At 44.1% G+C, this 25,158-nt stretch overlaps 1 protein-coding gene across 1 annotated transcript; it reads right to left on the reverse strand.

Annotated features, from left to right (window-relative positions):
• Window positions 1–10,767: 10,767 nt before the first annotated feature.
• On the reverse strand, window positions 10,768–24,777 carry LOC135556686 (tripartite motif-containing protein 16-like). The gene is made up of 6 exons (XM_064990072.1): window positions 24,143–24,777; window positions 22,974–23,069; window positions 13,262–13,495; window positions 12,922–13,081; window positions 12,737–12,796; window positions 10,768–12,501 (listed from the first exon to the last, which is right to left on the reverse strand). Exons 1-6 carry the CDS (start codon window positions 24,722–24,724, stop codon window positions 11,993–11,995), a joined length of 1,641 nt encoding a protein of 546 aa, XP_064846144.1. The 5' UTR covers window positions 24,725–24,777; the 3' UTR covers window positions 10,768–11,992.
• Window positions 24,778–25,158: the final 381 nt, after the last annotated feature.

Genomic DNA, 25,158 nt, shown 5'->3' on the forward strand with positions numbered 1-25,158 from the left:
GTTGGACTCCCCCATGGAGTGATGATAGAGGGATGAGAAAGAGGAGAGAGGTAATGGTTGGACTCCCCCATGGAGCGATGATAGAGGGATGTGAAAGAGGAGAGAGGTAATGGTTGGACTCCCCCATGGAGCGATGATAGAGGGATGAGAAAGAGGAGAGAGGTAATGGTTGTACTCCCCCATGGAGCGATGATAGAGGGATGTGAAAGAGGAGAGAGGTAATGGTTGGACTCCCCCATGGAGCGATGATAGAGGGATGAGAAAGAGGAGAGAGAAATGGTTGGACTCCCCCATGGAGCGATGATAGAGGGATGTGAAAGAGGAGAGAGGTAATGGTTGGACTCCCCCATGGAGTGATGATAGAGGGATGTGAAAGAGGAGAGAGGTAATGGTTGGACTCCCCCATGGAGCGATGATAGAGGGATGTGAAAGAGGAGAGAGGTAATGGTTGTACTCCCCCATGGAGCGATGATAGAGGGATGTGAAAGAGGAGAGAGGTAATGGTTGTACTCCCCCATGGAGTGATGATAGAGGGATGTGAAAGAGGAGAGAGGTAATGGTTGGACTCCCCCATGGAGTGATGATAGAGGGATGTGAAAGAGGAGAGAGGTAATGGTTGGACTCCCCATGGAGTGATGATAGAGGGATGAGAAAGAGGAGAGAGGTAATGGTTGGACTCCCCATGGAGCGATGATAGAGGGATGTGAAAGAGGAGAGAGGTAATGGTTGGACTCCCCATGGAGCGATGATAGAGGGATGAGAAAGAGGAGAGAGGTAATGGTTGTACTCCCCATGGAGCGATGATAGAGGGATGAGAAAGAGGAGAGAGGTAATGGTTGGACTCCCCCATGGAGTGATGATAGAGGGATGAGAAAGAGGAGAGAGGTAATGGTTGGACTCCCCCATGGAGCGATGATAGAGGGATGAGAAAGAGGAGAGAGGTAATGGTTGGACTCCCCCATGGAGTGATGATAGAGGGATGTGAAAGAGGAGAGAGGTAATGGTTGTACTCCCCCATGGAGCGATGATAGAGGGATGAGAAAGAGGAGAGAGGTAATGGTTGGACTCCCCCATGGAGTGATGATAGAGGGATGAGAAAGAGGAGAGAGGTAATGGTTGGACTCCCCCATGGAGCGATGATAGAGGGATGTGAAAGAGGAGAGAGGTAATGGTTGGACTCCCCCATGGAGTGATGATAGAGGGATGTGAAAGAGGAGAGAGGTAATGGTTGGACTCCCCCATGGAGTGATGATAGAGGGATGTGAAAGAGGAGAGAGGTAATGGTTGGACTGGACTGATTTATTCTCTCATTACTGACATTCTTTTTCATATAATTGCACAACACAAAATAATTCATGGTAGATAATGCTCACTTCCTCCTTTAAGAGTCATTGAAGTGTTGGATGAGACAGGACCCTGCCTTCACCGGGGGATATTTGTTGGACCCGTCACAACAGTTGATGAGGACCTCATCATCCGGCTGCACAAAGAAATCCAGGGACCGCAGTGTGCTCCTGTCTCCAGCAGGGGGCAGTAATAACCTATGGACCTGAAAGGGAAAGTGAGGAGTAAAAATCAAAGGTGAATTTACATTGATGTTTCCACAGAGACCTGTCATATTCACTAGGCACCAAACTGAAGAAAATGAACTGAAACAGGGAGGGACTAGCTGAACAAGAAATGTTTGATGTTTGTACTTTTAGGACTTTTCTATTGGTTCCATTACAACAAACTCAATCAACCACTGCTTATTAATAGATTTACAGCCTGTGGAACACTTCTCCAAAGTGGTCTGAAATCAAGATGACTGCAGGTCTGAATCCCAAACTAATGGGGGGAAATGGCTCCATCTAAAAAGTTGGTATTTAGAGGTATGAACCTTTCTATTGGGGTGAACAATCCCCTTAACATACAGTATCAGTCAAAAGTTTGGAAAAAAAATTCTGTGAATTGGAAATATATGACTGTTTCTCCCTTGAGTTTTGGGAGAAACCACACGCTTTCTCTATGAATGAGGAAATATATGACTGTTTCTCCCTTGAGTTTCGAAAGAAACCACACGCTTGCTCCGTAAATGCACGTGAGATTTATGCACATCTCTCCTAAACAACATGGGATAAATGGGACTCTTGCTCTTACATGTCAGGACTGTTTTCTTGGTACTTAACCATGTCTCTGGACTTTACACATCTCATGAAATATATGGCGTTAAAGACTCTGGTGACTACGGATTGTCCTTCAATTGCTGTCTGTAAATCCACATGTTGTAACCCCCGATCCAGACTGGCCATTATGTTGCTGCTTCTACTGTCTGGAAATGTGCAATCCGACCCAGGTCCTGACATTCTTCCCTCTACCCAATTAAGTAGTCAGAGCGTCCTGAAGTTTCAGCATATCGATGTAAGAAGTCTTCTGCCGAAGCTTGATTTTGTGGATATATGGATAAAACTGACGACCCTGATGTATTTATGCTTTCTGAAAGTTTGTCCTGATGGGTGATCTGAATCAGGATTGGTGAACATCTAGTTCTGATCATCTCAAAATTCTGTGCAATACCTATAATCTCACTCAGATTGTCAACAGTGTTTGTCAGCGGTTTGATATTCAAGGTTTTTTACATGATGTATCTATCATTGAATGGAATAGAATGGAATTAATCCCTGATGTTGAACGAGCCTTTTCTTACTTCCACAACATATTCCAGGATGTATGCAATAGGCCCCTTTAAATAAATTCAGGATGAAGGGCAGAGAGAACCCCTGGTTTACTGAGGAATTTACTAAAATCATAAAGAGTTCAGCAAATGATTGGAGGGCTTTTAAACGTCTTCGAAATATGGGTGTGGCTTTGATCTGGAAGTGAAAGCAGACCACTACCTGAAATCTACTTCGGATAATTTAAATAATCCCTCCAGATGTTGGCAAGCAGTGAAAGGTTTGGAGTGCAAACAAGATTCACAGCTTCCCAAACTATTGTTGGTGGACACTCAGGTCGTAACTGAGAGAACCTCCATTCTGAAAGCCTTGAATCTGCATTTAATAGATGCAGGCAGTTTATTTGAGAAGGTGAAAAGGTATAATTGAGCCCCTTGTGAATTTACCTGACACCCCTGTGCTCTCCTTCACCAGGTTCTCCTTCTCATCCTTCTCTGTTTCAGAAGTGTGTAAAGACCTGAAAGAAATTGATAGAAAGAAATCCCCAGTCTCTGATGAACTAGAGCCCCGCTTCCTCCACCAAGATGCAGACATCATTGCTCCCCCTTTTATGTTTTTACCTCACGCTTGACGTTAAGGAAATCCCCAAGTTATGGAAATCTGCTTTTGTACTGCCTCTCCTGAAAGGTGGAGATCCTTCGCTACTTGACAACTATTGACCCATATCAAAATCATCTGTACTGTCAAAGGTACTGGAGTCCTTATTTATAGGCAGCTGAAGGTCTACCTCCAAGAAAACAACATCTTAAATGGAGTGCAGTCAGGCTTTAGGTCTGGCCACAGCATTGTTTCAGCAACATTTAAATGACATCCACTGTGCTCTTGATAAGAAGTGTGTCTGTCTTTATTGATTTGTCGAAGGCAATTGACATCATACAACAGAATCTATGATTCGAAGCTGGTTCTGAATTTCAAATGCTAGGCATGTTACTAATCATGTCATTGCTACATTGGCTAGACATACTATAGAGCAAGTAAAAGTGTACACATATTTTGGTGTGTGGGTTGATGACAAGCTAAGCTTCACTGTTCATGTGGAGAACTTGATAAGGAACTTGATAAGAACTTGATAAGGATAACTTGATAAGGAAGTTCAAGCTGAGAATAGGTTTTTACTACCGGCATAAGGCTTGTTTTTCTCTGGAGGCCAGGAAGGAGCTGGTATGATGTACATTACTGGCGGTTTTAGATTTTAGTGATGTAACATATATGCAGGCCTCAACCACTACCCTTGATTCAGTATATCTCAGGTTCATTACCAATCAAAAACGTCTAACAAATGTTTAGCCCCGACCTACTAATTGTTAGCGTGTTAGCATCGGCCTGCTAACTGTCTGAATCACCGTGTCCCCAGTCAGCCCAACCACTCACTGGACCCATATGTTCACTTGGCTACGCATGCCTCTCTCTAATATCAATATGCCTTGTCCATTACTGTCCTGGTTAGTGATTACTGTCTTCACTGTAGAGCCTCTAGCCCTGCTCAATATGCCTTAACCAACTATGTTGTTCCACCTCCTACATATGCAATGACATCACCTGGTTTAAACGTCTCTAGAGACTACATCTCTCTCATCATTACTCAATGCCTAGGTTTACTTCCAATGTACTCACTTCCTACCTTACCTTTGTCTGTACACTATGCCTTGAATCTATGCTATCGTGCCCAGAAATCTGCTCCTTTTACTCTCTGTTCCAAACGTGCTAGATGGCCAGTTCTTATAGCATTTAGCCGTACCCTTATCCTACTTCTCCTCTGATCCTCTGGTGATGTAGAGGTTAATCCAGGCCCTGCAGCGCCTAGCTCCACTCCCAATCCCCAGGTGCTCTCATTTGTTGACTTCTGTAACCGTAAAAGCCTTGGTTTCATGCTAACTCACTGCTTTAGCACACTCTAGTAACCCGGATGTTTTAGCCGTGTCTGAATCCTGGCTTAGGAAAACCACCAAAAACCCTGAAATCTCCATTGCTCACTATAACATTTTCCGCCAAGATAGAACTGCCAAAGGGGGCGGTGTTGCAATCTACTGCAAAGATAGTAATACAGAACTCTGCAGGCTATCTAAGTCTGTACCCAAACAATTCTAACTTCTACTTATAAAAATTCACCTTTCGAGAAACAAGTCTCTCATTGTTGCCGCTTGCTGTAGACCTCCCTCTGCCCCCAGCTGTGCCCTCGATACCATATATATATATTTTTTTTGTTTACCTTTATCTTACTAGGCAAGTCAGTTAAGAACAAATTCTTATTTTCAATGACGGCCTAGGAACAGTGGGTGTTCAGGGGCAGAACGACAGATTTTGTACCTCGTCAACTCGGGGATTTGAACTTGCAACCTTTCGGTTACTAGTCCAATGCTCTAACCACTAGGCTACACTGCTGCCCCATGTGAATTGATTGCCCCCCATCTATCTTCTGAGCTCATGCTACTAGGTGACCTAAACTGGGACATGCTTAACACCCCGGCCATCCTACAATCCAAGCTTGATGCCCTCAATCTCACACAAATTGTCAATGAACCTACCAGGTTCAACTCCAAATCCATAAACACGGGCACCCTCATAGATGTCATCCTAACTAACTCGCCCTCCAAATACATCTCTGCTGTTTTCAATCAAGATCTCAGCGTTCACTGCCTCATTGCCTGCATCCGTAATGGGTCTGCGTCCAAACAACCACCCCTCATCACTGTCAGACGCTCCCTAAAACACTTCTGCGAGCAGGCCTTTCTAATCGACCTGGCGCGGGTATCCTGGAATGACATTGACCTCATCCCGTCAGTAGATGATGCCTGGCTATTCTTTAAAAGTGCCTTCCTCACCATCTTAAATAAGCATGCCCCATTCAGAAAATGTAGAACTAGGAATAGATATAGTCCTTGGTTCACCACAGACCTGTCTGCCCTCGACCAGCACAAAAACATCCTGTGGGGTTCTGCAGCATCAAACAGCCCCCGTGATATGCAACTTTTCAGGGAAGTTAGGAACAAATATACACAGGCAGTTAGAAAAGCTAAGGCAAGCTTTTTCAAACAGAAATTTGCATCCTGTAGTACTAACTCAAAAAAATTCTGGGACACTGTAAAGTCCATGGAGAATAAGAGCACCTCCTTCCAGCTGCCCACTGCTCTGAGGCTAGGAAACACTGTCACCACTGATAAATCCACTATAATTGAGAATTTCAATAAGCATTTCTCTACGGCTGGCCATGTTTACCACCTGGCTACCCCTGCCCGGCACCCTCCACAGCAACCTGCAAAAGCCCCCACCATTTCTACTTTCTCCAAATCCAGATAGCTGATGTTCTGAAAGAGCTGCAAAATCTGGATCCCTACAAATCAGCCGGGCTAGACAATCTGGACCCTCTCTTTCTAAAAATAACTGCCAAAATTGTTGCAACCCCTATTACTAGCCTGTTCAACCTCTCTTTCGTATCGTCTGAGATTCCCAAAGATTGGAAAGCTGCCGCGGTCATCCCCCTCTTCAAAGGGGGAGACCCTCTAGACCCAAACTGCTACAGACCTATATCTATTCTGCCCTGCCTTTCTAGGTCTTCGAAAGCCAAATTAACAAACAGATTACCGACCATTTCGAATCCCACCGTACCTTCTCCGCTATGCAATCTGGTTTCAGAGCTGGTCATGGGTGCACCTCAGCCACCCTCAAGGTCCTAAACGACATCATAACCGCCATCGATAAGATACATTACTGTGCAGCTGTTTTCATCGACCTGGCCAAGGCTTTTGACTCTGTCAATCACCACATTCTTATTGGCAGACTCGGCAGCCTTGGTTTCTCATGTGATTGCCTCCCCTGGTTTACCAACTACTTCTCTGATAGAGTTCAGTGTGTCAAATAAGAGGGCCTGTTGTCCGGACCCCTGGCAGTCTCTTTGGGGGTGCCACAGGGTTCAATCCTTTGGCTGACTCTCTTCTCTGTATACATCAATGAGGTCGCTCTTGCTGCTGGTGATTCTCTGATCCACCTCTACGCAGACGACACCATTCTGTATACTTCTGGCCCTTCTTTGGACACTGTGTTAACTAACCTCCAGACGAGCTTCAATGCCATACAACTCCCCTTCCGTGGCCTCCAACTGCTCTTAAACGCAAGTAAAACTAAATGCATGCTATTCAATCGATCACTGCCCGCACCTGCTCACCTGTCCGGCATCACTACTCTGGACGGATCTGACTTAGAATATGTGGACAACTACAAATACCTAGGTGTCTGGTTAGACTGTAAACTCTCCTTCCAGACTCACATTAAGCATCTCCAATCCAAAATTAAATATAGAATTGGCTTCCTATATTGCAACAAAGCTGTAACGAATCTCTTCGTCCTCTGAGGAGGAGTAGGAAGGATCGGACCAATATGCAGCGTGGTAAATATTCGTCATATTTATTTAATGAACACAGAAAACAAGCGAATAAAGAAAAACCGAAACAGTCCCGAATGGTGAAAAAACACAGAAACAGAAAATAACCACCAACAAAAAAGAAAACAGGCCACCTACGTATGGTTCTCAATCAGAGACAATGATTGACAGCTGCCTCTGATTGGGAACCATACCAGGCCAAAAGCAGAAACACAAAACATGGAACAAAAACATTGAATGCCCACCCCAACTCACGCCCTGACCAAACTAACACAGAGACATAAAAAAGGAACTAAGGTCAGGACGTGACAAAAGCATTCTTCACTCATGCTGCCAAACATACCCTCGTAAAACTGACTATCCTACTGATCCTCGACTTCGGTGATGTCATCTATAAAATTGCCTCCAACACTCTACTCAACAAACTGGATGCAGTCTATCACAGTGCTATCCGTTTTGTCACCAAAGCCCCATACTCTATCCACCATTGCGACCTGTACACTCTCGTTGGTTGGCCCTCGCTTCATACTCGTTGCCAAACCCACTGGCTACAGGTTATCTACAAGTCTCTTCTAGGTAAAGCCCCGCCTTATCTCAGCTCACTGGTCACCATAGCAGCACCCACTCGTAGCACACGCTCCAGCAGGTATATTTCACTGGTCACCCTCAAAGCCAATTCCTCCTTTGGTTGTCTTTCCTTCCAGTTCTCTGCTGCCAATGACTGGAACGAACTGAAAATATCTCTGAAGCTGGAGACTCATATCTCCCTCACTAACTTTAAGTGCCAGCTGTCAGAGCAGCTCACAGATCACTGCACCTGTACATAGCCCATCTGTAAACAGCCCATCTATCTACCTACCTCATCCACATACAGTATTTATTTATTTATCTTACTCCTTTGCACCCCAGTATCTCTACTTGCACATTCATCTTCTGCACACCCTACCATTCCAGTGTTTTAATGAATATATTGTAATTAATTCGCCACCATGGCCTATTTATTGCCTTAACTCCCTTATCTTACCTCATTTGCACTCACTGTATATAGACTTTTTGTTTTCTTTTGTTCTACTGTATTATTTACATGTTTTGTTCATTCCATGTGTAACTCTGTGTTGTTGTAAGTGTTGAATTTCCATTGCTTATATTGGCCAGGTCGCAGTTGTAAATGAGAACTTGTTCTCAACTAGCCTACCTGGTTAAATAAAGGTGAAATAAAAAAATAAAAGGTCAACATTCACAAGGCCGCAGGGCCAGACTGATTACCAGGACGTGTGCTCCAGGCATGTGCTGACCAACTAGCAGGTGTCTTCACTGACATATTCAACATGTCCCTGATTGAGTCTATAATACCAACATGTTTCAAGCAGACCACCATTGTCCCTGTGCCCAAGATCACTAAGGTAACCTGCTTAAATGACTACAGATTTGTAGCACTCACGTCCATAGCCATGAAGTGCTTTGAAAGGCTGGTAATGGCTCACATTTACACCATTATCCCAGAAACCCTAGACCCACTCCAATTTGCATCACGCCCAAACAGATCCACAGATGATGCAATCTCTATTGCACTCCACACTTCCCTTTCCCACCTGGACAAAAGGAATATCTACATGAGAATGCTATTCATTGACTACAGCTCAGCATTCAACACCATAGTGCCCTCAAAGCTCATCACTAAGCTAAGGAACTTGGGACTAAACACCTCCCCCTGCAACTGGATCCTGGACATCCTGACAGGCCGCTCCCAGGTGGTGAGGGTACGCAGCATCACATTTGCCACTCTGATCCTCAACACTGGAGCCCCTCAGGGGTGCGTGCTCACTCTCCTCCTGTACTCCCTGTTCACCCACGACTGCATGGCCAGGCACGACTCCAACACCATCATTAAGTTTGCAGACAAAACAACAGTGGTAGGCCTGATTATCGACAACGACGAGACAGCCTATAGGGAGGAGGTCAGATACCTGGCCGGGTGATGTCAGAATAAAACCTTTCCCTCAACGTAATCAAGACAAAGGAGATGATTGTGGACTACAGGAAAAGGAGGACTGAGCACGCCCCCATTCTCATCGACGGGGCTGTAGTGGAGCAGGTTGAGTGCTTCAAGTTCCTTGGTGTCCACATCACCAACAAATTAGAATGGTCCAAACACACCAAGACAGTTGTGATGAGGGCATGACAAAGCCTATTCCCCCTCTGGAAACTAAAAAAAATTGGCATGGGTCCTCAGATCCTCAAAAGGTTCTTGAGCTGCAACATTGAGAGCATCCTGACCGGATGCATCACTGCCTGGTACGGCAAATGCTCGTCCTCCTACAGCAAGACACTACAGAGGGTGATGAGTACGGCCCTGTACATCACTGGGGCTAAGCTGCCTGCCATCCAGGACCTATATAATAGGCGGTGTCAGAGGAAAACCCATAAAATTGTCAGAGACTCCAGTCACCCAAGTTATAGACTGTTTTCTCTGCTATCGCAAGGCAAGTGGTACCCGAGCGCCAAGTCTGGGACCAAAAGGCTCCTCAACAGCTTCTACCCCAAGCCATTAGACTGCTGAACAATTCATAAAATTACCATCGGACATTTCACCATGACCCCTCCTCTTGTTCACTGGTTTTACTCACTGTTTATTATCTATGCATAGTCACTTCACCTCAACTAGCCTGTACCCACGCATACCGATGCCCACTGTAAAAAGCCTCTTTATTGTTATTCTTATTGTGTTACTTTTTTCACTACTTTTTATTTTAGTCTACTTGGTAAATATTGAACTGCACTGTTGCTTAAGGGCTTGTAAGGAAGCATTTCACGGTAAAGTCTACACTTGCGCTGAATACATCATGTGGCAAATAACGTTTGATTTAATTTGATTAGAAACAGACCTGCATTCAAATACCATTTAAAATAATTGATTGAGTTTGCCTGTTGTAACATAACCAATAGAAAATTCCTACAATTTCAAACAAATCCCTCCCACCTGGAGGACTAAAGGAATTGCTCCAAATATTTGTAAGATTTCAAATATAATGAACAAAAACATGAACATAAATGCAACATGCAACAATTTCAACGATTTTACTAAGTTCATGTAAGGAAATTAGTCCATTTAAATAAATGAATTAGGCCCTAATCTATGGATTTCACAGTACTGGGAAGGAGAGCAGCCATGGGTGGGCCTGCGAGGCCATAAGCTCACCCAATTGGGAGCCAGTGTTTTTCCCCCATAAAAGGGCTTTATTACAGCTGTCTGGGTAGCGGGTCTCAGACGATCCCGCAGGTGAAGAAGCCGGAAGTGGAGGTCCTGGGTTGCTGTGGTTACACACGGTCTGCGGATGTGAGGCCGGTTGGACGTACTGCCAAATTCTCTAAAACAACGTTGAAGGCGGCTTATGGTAGAGAAATTACCTTAAATTCTCTGGCAACAGCTCTGGTGGACATTCCTGAAGTCAGCATGCCAATTGCAAAGACATCTGTGGCATTGCGTTGTGACAAAACTTTACATTTTAGTGTGGCCTTCTATCATTCCCAGCACAAAGTGCACCTGTTTAGTGATCAGTCTGTTTAATAAGCTCCTTGATTTGCCACACCTATCAGGTGCCTGGATTATTTTAGCAAGGGAGAAATGTTCCGTAACAGGGATGTAAAACACATTTGATCACACAATGAGAGAGAAAAAGTTTTTGTGTGTATGCAAACATTTTGGGATCTTTTATTTCAGCTCATGAAACATGGGACCAACAGTTTACATGTTGCATTTATATTTTTGTTCAGTGTAGTATATGAATCCAGGGTTGAATTCGTTAAGGCATACTCTAGCAACAGATTTTGCAACAGAAACTTTTATTTTAAGTTCAGTGAGTCCCTCCCAGTTTCAGTTCATTTTCTTCAGTTTGGTGCCTAGTGAATATGACTCAGGTCTCTGTGGAAACATTAACGTACATTCACTTTGATATTTACTTCTCATTTTCCGTTTCAGGTCCATAGTGTTTTACTGCTCCCTGCTGGAGACTGGAGCACACTGCGGTCCCTGGTTTTCTTTGTGCAGCTGGAAAATGAGGACTTCATCATCTGTTGTGACGGGTTCAACAAATATCCCCCGGTGAAAGCAGGGTCCCATCTCATCCAACACTTCAATGACTCATAGGAGAGAGGAAGAATTTCCCACGATAAACTATGGAACTGTACATTTCATGGTGACTTTTATTACAGGTTTACTTTGTTACCAGAATACTTCCTTGAATGTAAATGTTTATTTTTTGTGTAATTATTATTTATTTTAATATTTTTTTTAACCTCTCTCCTCTTTCACATCCCTCTATCATCACTCCATGGGGACGTGCCAATAATCTCTCTTTCCTCCTGAAGGGTAACATTCCTTCTCTACTCCTCACAAATGTAAAATCATTGGATTGGTGTTGGTATGGGGTAGAGGGAGTATACATATACCAGTCATTTACTTTAAAATCCATGAAGGGAAGTGGACAAGTTCACACCACCAGCATAACTAGTATTTATGTGGACCCTACTACAGTTTAACCAGCTCAGCTATAGACTACACCAGCATGACTAGTATCTATGTGGACCCTACTACAGTTTAACCAGCTCAGTTATAGACTACAACAGCATAACTAGTATCTATGTGGACCCTACTACAGTTTAACCAGCTCAGCTATAGACTACACCAGCATGACTAGTATCTATGTGGACCCTACTACAGTTCAACCAGCTCAGCTATAGACTACACCAGCATGACTAGTATCTATGTGGACCCTACTACAGTTTAACCAGCTCAGCTATAGAATACACCAGCATAACTAGTATCTATGTGGACCCTACTACAGTTTAATCAGCTCAGCTATAGACTACACCAGCATGACTAGTATCTATGTGGACCCTACTACAGTTTAACCAGCTCAGCAGTACCGCAGAGATGAAACCCAGGATAGAGGGGCTGAGTGAATGTGGTTTGGACTCTGTGGAGGAGGGTCATTGTGTCAGAGACACTGTAGAAGGACAGAGTACCTGCCTTGTGATCCAGGTACACTCCTACTTTGGAGGACTGAGGGCCTGATACTTTAGTCTCAACGTTATTGTGTCTGAACCAATAACCACCTCTATAGTATTGTAAACTCCAGGACTTGTCATTGTATCCAAATATATTATCTCTCTCTGTTCTGCTGATGTCTTTATATGAGACTGCTGTAATAACATAACTACTCCACTTCATCTCCCAGTAACAGCGTCCAGACAGACCCTCTCTACACAGAACCTGGTACTGGTTGGTGAATCTGTCTGGATGGTCAGAATATGGTTGGACTTGGCCTGTATAGGTCACTTTTCTGTTCCCTTCAGACAGAGAGAGGTGTGTGTGTGCTGTGTTTGGGTCCAGTGTGAGCTGACAGGAATCTGGGAGAAGAGCAGAGCAGAGATCAATGAGGGGAGTTAGAACAATAAGTTAGTCAGATACTGTATCTACCCTGTCTTTGATTAGAGCACAGCAGAGATCAAATCAGAGAAATATGAGGAGTCAGATAGATACCCAGTCTTTGATTAGATCTACTATTGCTATATATTTCTAGAGGGATTGTTAGGAGTGTCATTAAAAAGAGACTGTTAGTTACTTCACAATAAAGAGACTCACATTGTAACAACTGTTCTCTGGTCTTGGGCTCTGGAGGCAGTACAACATCCACTATATTCACTACAGACACACAACCACATTGACAGAGAGAGGGAATGTTATCATCATACCATATTCCACATGTATATGACTAGTAGGGAACTTTCAATGGTCTAAAGTTGATGTTCTTGTTATTTTCAACACACCTGTAGTGGAGATCTTGGTCCATTCTCCTTTAAGGAAGTCTTCTAGTTTCTCTCTCAGTTCAGACACAGTCTTACTCACATCTCCAAAGTACTGAAGAGGACAGACAACGATGCTGGGTAAGTCTGAAGATACACTGATACTGGAGAGAGACTGATAACTCTGGAGAGATAGAGAGAGAGACAGAGAGAGAGAGAGAGAGAGAAAGAGGAACAGAGAGAGGGAGGGAGGGAGGGGGAGAGAGGGACAGGCGACAGAGGGGGGGGGGCAACATAATGATTGAGATGAATAGTTTCATATTAAGTTAATTTCATAGCACATGTTACAAGGCAGTTTAGTTACCTGGAGGAAATGGATGTGATCATCTATAAGTGAGAGCTGCTCCAGCTCAGTGCTTCTCTTCCTCAGCTCAGCTATCTCCTGCTTCAGTTGCTCCAGGAGTCCTTCAGCTTGACTCACTTGAGCCTTCTCTTGGGCTCTGATCAGCTCCTTCACCTCATAGCTCCTTTTCTCAATGTATTGGATCAGCTCAGTAAAGATCTGATCACTGTCCTCCACTGCTGACTGTGCAGAGAGCTGTTGAGAGAGAGAGAGGTAGAGGAGCCTCAGAACCACTTTGATTCAGAACACTGCCACCCTGCTCTCCAGGTCCTGTCCCCCTTCTGGACAGGCAGGTACAGAACACTGCCACCCTGCTCTCCAGGTCCTGTCCCCCTTCTGGACAGGCAGGTACAGAACACTGCCACCCTGCTCTCCAGGTCCTGTCCCCCTTCTGGACAGGCAGGTACAGAACACTGCCACCCTGCTCTCCAGGTCCTGTCCCCCTTCTGGACAGGCAGGTACAGAACACTGCCACCCTGCTCTCCAGGTCCTGTCCCCCTTCTGGACAGGCAGGTACAGAACACTGCCACCCTGCTCTCCTGGTCCTGTCCCCCTTCTGGACAGGCAGGTACAGAACACTGCCACCCTGCTCTCCAGGTCCTGTCCCCCTTCTGGACAGGCAGGTACAGAACACTGCCACCCTGCTCTCCAGGTCCTGTCCCCCTTCTGGACAGGCAGGTACAGAACACTGCCACCCTGCTCTCCAGGTCCTGTCCCCCTTCTGGACAGGCAGGTACAGAACACTGCCACCCTGCTCTCCAGGTCCTGTCCCCCTTCTGGACAGGCAGGTACAGAACACTGCCACCCTGCTCTCCAGGTCCTGTCCCCCTTCTGGACAGGCAGGTACAGAACACTGCCACCCTGCTCTCCAGGTCCTGTCCCCCTTCTGGACAGGCAGGTACAGAACACTGCCACCCTGCTCTCCTGGTCCTGTCCCCCTTCTGGACAGGCAGGCACAGAACACCGCCGCCCTCAGCCAGTTATTCCGCGATCAGAAAATAATTACTAAATTGCTCTTCAGGTCAACAAGCAGACCACCAGGGGGGTTGAGAATGGACAGTTTCTGGCAAAGGGAGGATGCTGCCAAGTTGTTGATGATCAGCACCCTCCCTCTGTATGAGACTTGGGATAGGAACCACTTCCACTTCTTCAGCCTCGACACCACCAGTGACACTCCTTCCCAGAACCTCCTAACCCACCCCTCTGAGCCCAGAAATATACTGTGTCCTCTGCCTGACTGGCTGTCAGCTCTGGATACAATGAGCCATCTGAAAACAAGGCATCTTCTGCAGACTCATCCCCTTCCTCCTCTGTTGGCACTGTACCGTCCTCCTCCTCCCCAGTCTGCCCCCCTGAACTTCCTCCCTGATCAGTGCACCCTCCTCAGTAACAGGCAATATTTCCTGGGATGAGCCAACCAAGTCTTTTCCCACTGGAGTTTCCGTTACTACGGCAACCTGCCTCTGCTAAATGACTCACACGGAAACGTAAACTCGGCCTCTGTGAAAGGGCAGCAGGCAGCCTAGTGGTTAGAGCATTGGGATAGTAACCGAAAGGTTACTGGATTGAATCCCCGAGCTGACAAGGTAAAAATATGTTGTTCTTCCCCTGAACAAGGCAGTTGACCCACTGCTCCCTGGTAGGCTGTCATTGAAAATAAGAATTTGTTCTTAACTGACTTTCCTAGTTCAATAAAGGTTCATAATAAAACGTGTGGCATTAACTTTTCAGTATTCACAGACAGACTGAAGGCAAACAGGCAGCACACTCCTGAAAACTAACTGCTCAGCAAGGCAAAGGATCTTTTCAGAGCTATAAGCTCATTTTCAGTGTGTATGTCCAGTGTCTGTGTTTATATGTTAAGGAGGTGTTACTTTGGAAGACAATGCCACGCATCTAAATATATATATTTATATATATAATTAATGAAACGAATTTGCATGTGCGGCACGTACCATTCAAAAGTTTGGGGTCACGTAGAAATGTCCTTGTTTTTTAAATAAAATAAAGAATTGTGTCCATTATAAAATTTATCATGTTGTAAATTACTATTGTAGCTAGAAACGTCGGATTTGTAGTGCAATATCTACAGTTGAAGTCGGAAGTTTACATACACTTAGGTTGGAGTCATTAAAACTCACTTTCAACCACTCCACAAATTTCTTGTTAACAAACTATAGTTTTGGCATGTCGGTTAGGACATCTACTTTGTGCATGACACAAGTTGTTTCTCCAACAATTGTTAACAGACAGATTATTTCACTGTATCACAATTCCAGTGGGTCAGAAGTTTACATACACTAAGTTGACTGTGTCTTTAAACAGCTTGGAAAATTCCAGAAAATGATGTCATGGCTTTAGAAGCTTCTGATAGGCTAATTGACATCATTTGAGTCAATTGGGGCCTCAGTTTTAATATATTAAAATGGACACTTACCACGCTGCGCATTGATCCTTCCTACTACTCCTCTTCGTCAGAAGAGCACAATCGTTACACAACTCAACAAGCCCCGCCAAAAGCTTGTTCCGTTCTCCCACAAGAGAGGGGCATGTTGAGGTAAATTGACAAACTGTGAGGGTCGCATGATGTCATTTCTTGTAGGGCTGGAAGATGCATCATCTTTTCTATTCCGAGTCTGTTTACTCCCACTATGACATATTAACATCATGTTATAATGCATGTTTACCCAGGTTGAGGTTAGCACATCTGACTAGTGATTATTTGACCGGCGTTCAATTCCTGCTATAGTTAATGTTGTGTTGTTCTCCCAGAAGCAACACAGAACTAATACGAGATAATTAGCTAACTGCTATCAATTGGAAATATTTCGCAATTAAAAGTTATTAATTCACGTAAAGACATTGGTGAGGCAGCTTAGAAATAAAGTGTGTTTTTCTTATTAGTTCCAGAGATCAGTCTCAAACCTGCCCCATGCCAATTGCTGGACTTTCACAGAGGTTACTAGTTCACCCAATTTAAACCACATTTAAAAAATAAAACTAATGTGTCTTGTTAGTCAAGTGTTCTGCCTTGCAATAATAAAATAACTAATCACAAAAAAAGTGCAAAATGCTTGGAGAGTTTGTTGATTATTTTGTTACTATAAAGGTATTTACTAACATATTATTACTAAAATAGTTTGCTCTTGGCTACCCTACCCTAGAATTAGGGTTCAGGCTAAAATAGTTTATACGTAGGGTTAGAGTTTCTGTATAGCAGTTTGTGACATCTGCTGATGTAAAAAGGGCTTTATAAATACATTTGATTGTTAGGTTTAGAATATTTAAAGAGAAACTGTATGGGTTTATAGCTCTCTTGCTCCTCCCTGTGGCCTTCTCTGGGTACTACATACCTCATTCACTCCACTTGATAGGCTCATAATCTGAGGGGAGCAACTGCGTCAGAGCTACAAATCAATGAGCTCCACCAGGGGTTCTTAAACGTTTTCAACCTGGGACCCACATGAGAAATTCTGTGTTTTCCTGGGACCCAAGCTTAGGAACATATGCAACTGTACGTAGATATTAGTACATTTCATTGCCCTTATGCCTAAAACAAATGCAATATAGACAAAAACAAATAACAATGAAATTAAAACAGCTATTCATGTTTATTTTCCCCCATTTAAAACTGACATATCTTTCTTGGTTGGAACTGTTGCTGTTAAAATTAAATAAATAATTTTCATTCTGAACTGGAACAAATTGATTGATCACGTCACACAGATGCATAACAGAACAGATATGCAGGCTTTTTGATAGTGCTAAGTAACTAAGTAACAGTACAGATGAAGATGAAAATGATCAGGCCTACTGTACATCTTACTGTAGAATTTATTGTTGAAAACAAGTCTAGATCAGAGCTGCTGCTGTTAAAATAGAATTCATAGTTTTTATTCTGAACTTGAATAAACTGATTAAAGTGAGATACTTTTTGAGCCAAACACACACACACAGTTCTGGGTTGCTCATCTCCAGCAGAAAGTGGTCTCTTGTCTAACTGAGAAAGCAGTAGATGTAACTCTGGATTACTTTTTAAACAGTACAGAAACAGTCTCAATGCTGAGCAGTGTTGCACTGTCAAACTGATCCCAGAACAGACATGCTTGTTGAAAACTTCAACCAGCCACACAGCTCTCATTAGGACTGTGTGTGTTTTCTGGTCTACATCCGTGTGATTGTTTTTTGAAATATTTGTTTTATTTAAATTGAACCTTTATTTAACAAGGCAAGCAAGTTAAGAACAAATTCTTATTTACAGTGTTCGGCCTAACCCGGCCAAACCTGGACGACGCTGGGATAATTGTGCGCCGCCCTATGGGACTCCCGATCACGGCCGGATGTGTTACGGCCTGGATCAATCAGTTTATTCCAGTTATGAATAAAAACTATGACTTCTATTTTAACAGCAGCAGCTCTGATCTAGACTTGTTTTCAACAATAATTTCTACAGTAAGATGTACATTAGACGTGATCATTTTTCATCTTCACCTGTACTGTTACTTAGGGTTGCACTATCAGTAGCTAGCTAGCTTGCTTTGGCTAACATTAGCTATAATCTGTGTACAAGGCCAGGGGATCGTTTTAAAGAGAAACTCACATATACTACTGTGAGATAGTAGTCCCTTATTTCTTCTTATCATCACCTGTTATAAAATGACAATGCCTTGCTAGCAGACTTACTTCTCCACTGTGGAAGCACTGTTTGCTGAAGCATTCTGCCCTGTTCTGAAAGAATTCCCTGAGTTTACCGTCATGCTGTGGATGTTTGGTCAGGACGTGTCGTTATATGAATTTGTTAATTTTGATTGACTCATTAACAAAGCACTTCCCCCCACAAAACACATTGAGGAAGCTCCCAGTTATTTCTCACAGTTTGTATGGTTAGGTTAACGCGGGCTGGTCTCATTGATAACAACAGTGAAGCTGACATTGTGGCACAGAACAATGGACTGGGAATAGAACTTTCAGAAGGTGAGTTGGTGCCACAGTGTTCAATACAACTAATAGGAGCTGGCAGGGCGAAACATGACCTGAAATAAGACCTGTTTTTACTATACAACTAATAGGAGCTGGCAGGGTAAAACATGACCTAATATAAGACCTGTTTTTACTATACAACTAATAGGAGCTGGCAGGGCGAAACGGGACCTTTTCGTGATTACTTCAAAACTACGGCAAACAGCTGGGAGATATGGTAATATTATATAACTGGGTTCCTTGGCGAATGCAATGAACTAGTTTAATCAGTAAATGTTAAAAATGTCCAGCCGAGTCCTATCCCCCGCTGCCGGCTGGTAGCGCTTGCCTGCCCGAAACAAACCCGGTGTACCACCCCTCCCCCTGTTTTACTTTGAATCTTGTTAAGAAATAAACACTTGCCTACGAAAAGAGACACTTATCCGAGAGAACGAAACGAAAACCACTTGTAAATTTACCAAAACTAACCAACTCTTTACGGATCTGTTTGTATGTAATGTAACAACCCTGGGTTTATAAGCGTGGATATCGACTCTGCCGCACGGCATACTTTTGCGGCACAGTCGATAGTGCGCTGGACATTGGGCTTGAAGGTCGAGGGTTCGAGGCCTGCTCCCTGCCAGTTCCATTACAGTATGAAACGGAGGCAGATTAGCCAGCACTGCTCTTATCGAAATCGGCACCAACACATTCCTCACAAAAATCCCACTGGTAACTAGCAGGGCAACAAGACTCACTCTTTTCATTACCACAACCACCTCCTTGTTCACAGAGTGTATATGTTCCGCTCCCACCTGTTCGCCAACCATGAGCAACAATTCGTCCACAACATTCTCCAGAACGCAACGGAAGCAACAGCGTTTCTTCTCCACTTGATTGAGGCAATCACGCCGCCCAAACAAACTACCCCTACTCCCCCCTCAACTCTAACCGATAAACAGTGGAAACCAATAAACAAACCCTCCACCATGAGAAAATAAATTCAGAAAATACACAACAACCAAATGAAAATAGAATAGTAACCCTCCTCACGAACCACAAAACCCTCACACAACCAACTTCTTCTTCTTCTATGATATAATGGCGGTCTGCAAACCAACGTTAAAAGGTGCATGGCGCAACCTACAATGCAAACTATTACAGACTACAAAGGGAAGCACAGCCGTGAGCTTCCCAGTGACACAAGCCTACCAGATGAGCTAAAACACTTATATGCTCGCTTCGAGGCAAGCAACACTGAGGCATGCATGAGAGCACCAGCTGTTCCGGATGACTGTGTGATCACGCTGTCCGTAGCCGACGTGAGTAAGACCTTTAAAGAAGTCAACATACACAAGGCTGCGGGGCCAGATGGATTACCAGGACGTGTGCTCTGGACAAGGCAGGTGTCTTCACTGACATTTTCAACATGTTCCTGATTGAGTCTGTAATACCGACATGTTTCAAGCAGACCACCATAGTCCCTGTGCCCAAGAACACAAAGGCAACCTGCATAAATGACTACAGACCCGCAGCACTCACGTCCGTAGCCATGAAGTGCTTTGAAAGGCTCACATCAACACCATTATCCCAGAAACCCTAGACCCACTCCAATTTGCATACCTCACAAACAGATCCACAAATGATGAAATCTCTATTGAACTCCACACTGCCCTTTCTCACCTGGACAAAAGGAACACCTATGTGAGAATGCTATTCATTGACTACAGCTAAGCATTCAATACCATAGTACCTTCAAAGCTCATCACTAAGCTAAGAAATCTGGGACTAAACACGTCCTTCTGCAACTGGATCCTGGACATCCTGACGGGCCGCACACAGGTGGTGAGGGTAGGTAGCAACACATCTGCCACGCTGATCCTAAACACTGGAGCTCCTCAGGGGTGCGTGCTCAGTCCCCTCCTGTTCTCCCTGTTCACCCAGGACTGCATGGCCAGGCACGACTCCAACACCATTATTAAGTTTGCTGATCACCGACAACGACGAGACAGCATATAGAGCGGACGTCAGAGACCTGGCCGGGTGGTGCCAGAATAACAACCTATCCCTCAACTTAGCCAAGCCTAAGGACATGATTGTGAACTACAGGAAAAGAAGCACCAAGCACGCCCCCATTCTCATCGACGGGGCTGTAGTGGAGCAGGTTGAGAGCTTCAAGTTCCTTGGTGTCCACATCAATAACAAACTAGAATGGTTCAAACACACTAAGACAGTCGTGAAGAGGGCACGACAAAGCCTATTCTCCCTCAGGAAACTAAAAGGATTTGGCTTGGGTCCTGAGATCCTCAAAAGGTTCTACAGCTGCAACATCAAGAGCATCCTGACCGGTTTCATGACTGCCTGGTACGGCAATTACTCGGCCTTCGACCGCAAGGCACTTCAGAGGGTAGTGCGTACGGCCCAGTACATCACTGGGGCAAAGCTGCCTGCCATCCAGGACCTCTACACCAGGTGGTGGCAGAGGAAGGCCCTAAAAATTGTCAAAGACCCCAGCCACCCCAGTTTCTCAGACTGTTCTCTCTAATACCACATGGCAAGCTGTACCACGTGCCAAGACAAAAAGGCTTCTCAACAGTTTTTACCCCCAAGCCATAAGACTCCTGAACAGGTAACCAAATGGTTACCAGGACTATTTGCATTGTGTGCCATTGTGTGCCTCCTCCCAAACCGCTCTTTAACGCTGCTGCTATTCTCTGTTTATCATATATGCATAGTCACTCTAACTATACATTCATGGACATACTACCTAAATTGGCCCGACCAAACAGTGCTCCCGTACATTGGCTAACCCGGGCAATCTGCGTTGTGTCCCTACTAACTTCTAATAGACCCTCCCTCCACCCCCCCTCAACCCTGTCCAACCTCAATGACCCTACACTTCAATCTTTCCCTCTCTTCAACATACTTACAACAATATAACAACACATGCTCCACCGTTTCATCGACAAATACCATCCAGACACAAACCATTCACATGCTCCCAACCAGATGGAATGACCAGTTCAATGTACAATGTCCTAAGCGCAATCAAGTAAACATCACCTCTTCCTTCCTTATCTGACCTTTGAATCTTGGTCCACCACCCTTTCTTTGGAGTGCATAGAAATGAGTCCCATCTCTTCTGCCACACATCTATCAAAATGGCTATGATCTTCTTCTCTGATCTTACATTTGGCCTAACCTCTACCCAGTGGAACATTAATATCAATTGCTGGGATCCAGCAGAATCTCACTACAACACCCATTCTCTCAATTTTCCATATTAACATTGATACCTCCAATAGAAGGTCACTCCTATTAGATAAACCAGATGATAAACTATTCAATACAGACAGAGAATCTGAGCATACTATAATTCTAACATGGTGTATGTCCTCCACCCACTGGAGGGCAGCTATTATCACCAACAGATCAACTGTCAAGCAGTTTCCCTTTATCACTGACTTCTGACCAATCTTTCCTTTTCTCTACCAAGGTTAGAACAACAACAGGATCTGGGAGTAACCATGGAGGAACATCCCCTATCACCACTGAAGGGCCAACCTCCAACTCCCTCAAACCACTGTCATCAGCAAGCTTTCCAACTGTCCAACCAAAACCACTGCCTTGTCTACTAGTATATTCCCAACAGTCATCTAGAACAGTAGCAGTCGGATGCTCAACCTCACAGCCTTTCAACCCAATAAGCTAATGACAATTTATTACGTCGTATATCGAAAGGCATCTCACCTGCCTCCACTAGTAAGACACATACAGATGTTGATTTAAATGCACCAATACATGTCCTTAAAGCTGTATACTGGATTCTGTCCAGCTTCTGAAGACAAGTCTTTGCTGCTGTTCCATAAACTATACACCAGTAATCAACTGTTGTCCTGATCAGAGCTCTATAAATATCCTTCAACGATTGTCCGTCAGCACCCCATTCATAACCAGAGACCCACACAACCAACTACCATGAAAGTGATGGAACGAGAGAGACAAAGACATGTTACAACACTGTACACAGCCATAATACACTGCTCAAAAAAATAAAGGGAACACTTAAACAACACAATGTAACTCCAAGTCAATCACACTTCTGTGAAATCAAACTGTCCACTTAGGAAGCAACACTGATTGACAATAAATGTCACATGCTGTTGTGCAAATGGAATAGACAACGTGTAAATTATAGGCAATTAGCAAGACACCCCCAATAAAGGAGTGGTTCTGCAGGTGGGGACCACAGACCACTCAGTTCCTATGCTTCCTGGCTGATGTTTTGGTCACTTTTGAATGCTGGCGGTGCTTTCACTCTAGTGGTAGCATGAGACGGAGTCTACAACATATGTTTCCCATGCCAATATAACCATTTGACAGAGAGAGAGCGAGAGCTCCATGTTAATGTATAGGGGACATGAGTCAGTCATGGTTACTCAAGGTTATGTGATGAGGTAGCCACGCCTGCCACATCAAATTCAGCCCTCGGTCCAACAGGGAATGTGCTCTTGGTGTAACGGTCAAGGTGTTGGTTTCTCCTGCAGTAGACCTGGGTTCATATCCTGTCAGTTACATTACGTAGTCTATTCTCTGAAAAGGGTCCAGACAGCCTGTTCCCAACAGTGGGGTCAGTGGGATTGGAGAGGGGCCCCTCTCTCTGAATGGAGGAGAGAAGTGAAATGGTGTGTCTCCTCTGGTCAACAATACTCACCTTGAGAGACTCCACAGCCTGTTGGAGCTCTTTCAGCTCCTTCTCTCTCTCCTGGAATCTCTGCTGGACCTTCTGTTGACTCATCCCCAGCTGCCTCTGTGGAGAATCACTATTCAATGAGCTATCAAGCTTTATTTGTCCAGTAGATCAATAGTATAGTCATGTGACTATACATAGGGCCCGTAGAAGATATGTATTAAAATTGAGGATTTACTGTGTGAAATGATATTATAATGTTGTGTGATTCTACTAGATTTTATTCAACGCCTCTCTGACGTTACTCAATCTAAAATTGTAATATTTCTTAAATGCATTCTTTCACTTTAGATTTGTGTTTATTGCTGTGAATTGTTAGATATTACTGCACTGTTGGAGCTAGGAACACAAGCATTTCACTACACCACCAATAACATCTGCTAAATATGTGTGTGACCAATAACATGACATTTGATTTGATTTGAATTATTATAGTTTTAACTATACACAAATCAGGGGAGCTGATTGGGTGTTTGATAACAAATGATAATGGTGTTGGACTTTAGAAAATGGTGATACATTTGGAGAATCTGGGTTATCATATCTCCCGTGTGGCGCAGTGGTCTATGGCACTGTATCTCAGTACTAGAAGCATCACTTCAGACCCTGGTTTGATTCCAGGCTGTATCACAACCGGCCGTGATTGGGCGTTCCCTAGGGTGGCGCACAATTGGCCCAGCGTTGTCCGAGTTAGGGTTTGGCCGATAGTAGGTCATCATCGGGGTTGCAGGCAGCCTAGTGGTTAGAGCGTTGGGACAGTAACCAAAAGGTTGCTGGATTGAATCCCTGAGCTGACAAGGTATAAATCTGTTGTTCTTCCCCTGAACAAGGCAGTTAACCCACTGTTGTTCATTGCAGGCTGTCATTGTAAATAAGAATGTGTTTTCAACCAACTTGCTTAGTTATTGAAAGGTAAAACATTTAATTGTATGAAATAATTCGTTTTTAACTGAATAGCCTAGTTAAATAAAAAATATATTAAAAAAATATATATACTCAAGGTTTGTGTTCATATTTGTGCTGCTGTGGATCGATTTAATTTGAATGATCTCATATTCAAACAGTCTTAGTTTATACTGTATCTTTAATTCCTTGTTTATCAGACAGTCACCAACAAGTTGTTCTGATCTTACCTGTTTCTCAGTCCTCTCTGCTGCAGCTGACACTGTATCATGGCCTTTATGTTCATCCATTGTACACAGATAACAGATACACTGCTGATCAGTACGACAGTAAACCTCCAGCAGTTTGTCATGATGAGAGCAGATCTTCTCCTGTAGTTGTGTGGTGGCTTTGACCAGCTTGTGCTTCTTGAAAGCAGGGGATTCATAGTGCGGTTGGAGGTGAGTTTCACAGTAAGAGGCCAGACACGCCAGACAGGACATGAGGGCTTTCTGTTTTCTGGTCCCAGTGCAGAAATCACACGCCACATCTCCAGGTCCAGCATAGCACAGAGCAGGAGGGGGAGCAGCCTGGAGTCCTGTCTTCTTCAGTTTCTCCACCACTTCAGCCAGCACAGTGCTCCTGTTCAGTACAGGTCTTGGGATAAAGGTCTGTCTGCACTGTGGACAGCTGTAGAAACCTTTCAGATCATCCTGATCCCAGCTTTCTTTAATACAGCCCATACAGTAACTGTGTCCACAGGCAGTAGTCACCGGATCCTTCAGTAGATCCAGACAGATGGAGCAACAGAAGAGTTCCGGATTCTCTGCCATTTTGGTGCTCTCTCCCGTAGGTTAAGCAATGGCAGTGTCATAGATGACTTTCTGTTCAGTGGCAAAGATTACTTTCTGTTTCATGGAACTCAACACCAGAGGACAGGGAGTGGCTTCCTACTTGACTGTGTTCTCAGTATGTAGAGGGGGTGTGGTTTCTTTGATAAGGAAGTATAACAGATTGTTGGGTAGTAGGCAGAGATGGTTATTATTTCTGTTACACGTATTTGAAATATGTATTTTAATGACTTCTGAGTATTTTGCCATTTGAATTACACTGGGCAGAACTACACCCCATTCCATTTTTTATTTTTAAAATACTAAATTGTTTTCTATTCCATTTTTTTTATAGTGTTCACATTTTGTGGCCCCCTTTCACCCTGCAATGATATCAGCAGTCTGATAGTACTATGGTGTGATAAGACTGTCTGCTA

Source organism: Oncorhynchus masou, chromosome 15, assembly GCF_036934945.1.
Source record: "Oncorhynchus masou masou isolate Uvic2021 chromosome 15, UVic_Omas_1.1, whole genome shotgun sequence".
Classification (NCBI taxonomy): Eukaryota; Metazoa; Chordata; class Actinopteri; order Salmoniformes; family Salmonidae; genus Oncorhynchus; species Oncorhynchus masou.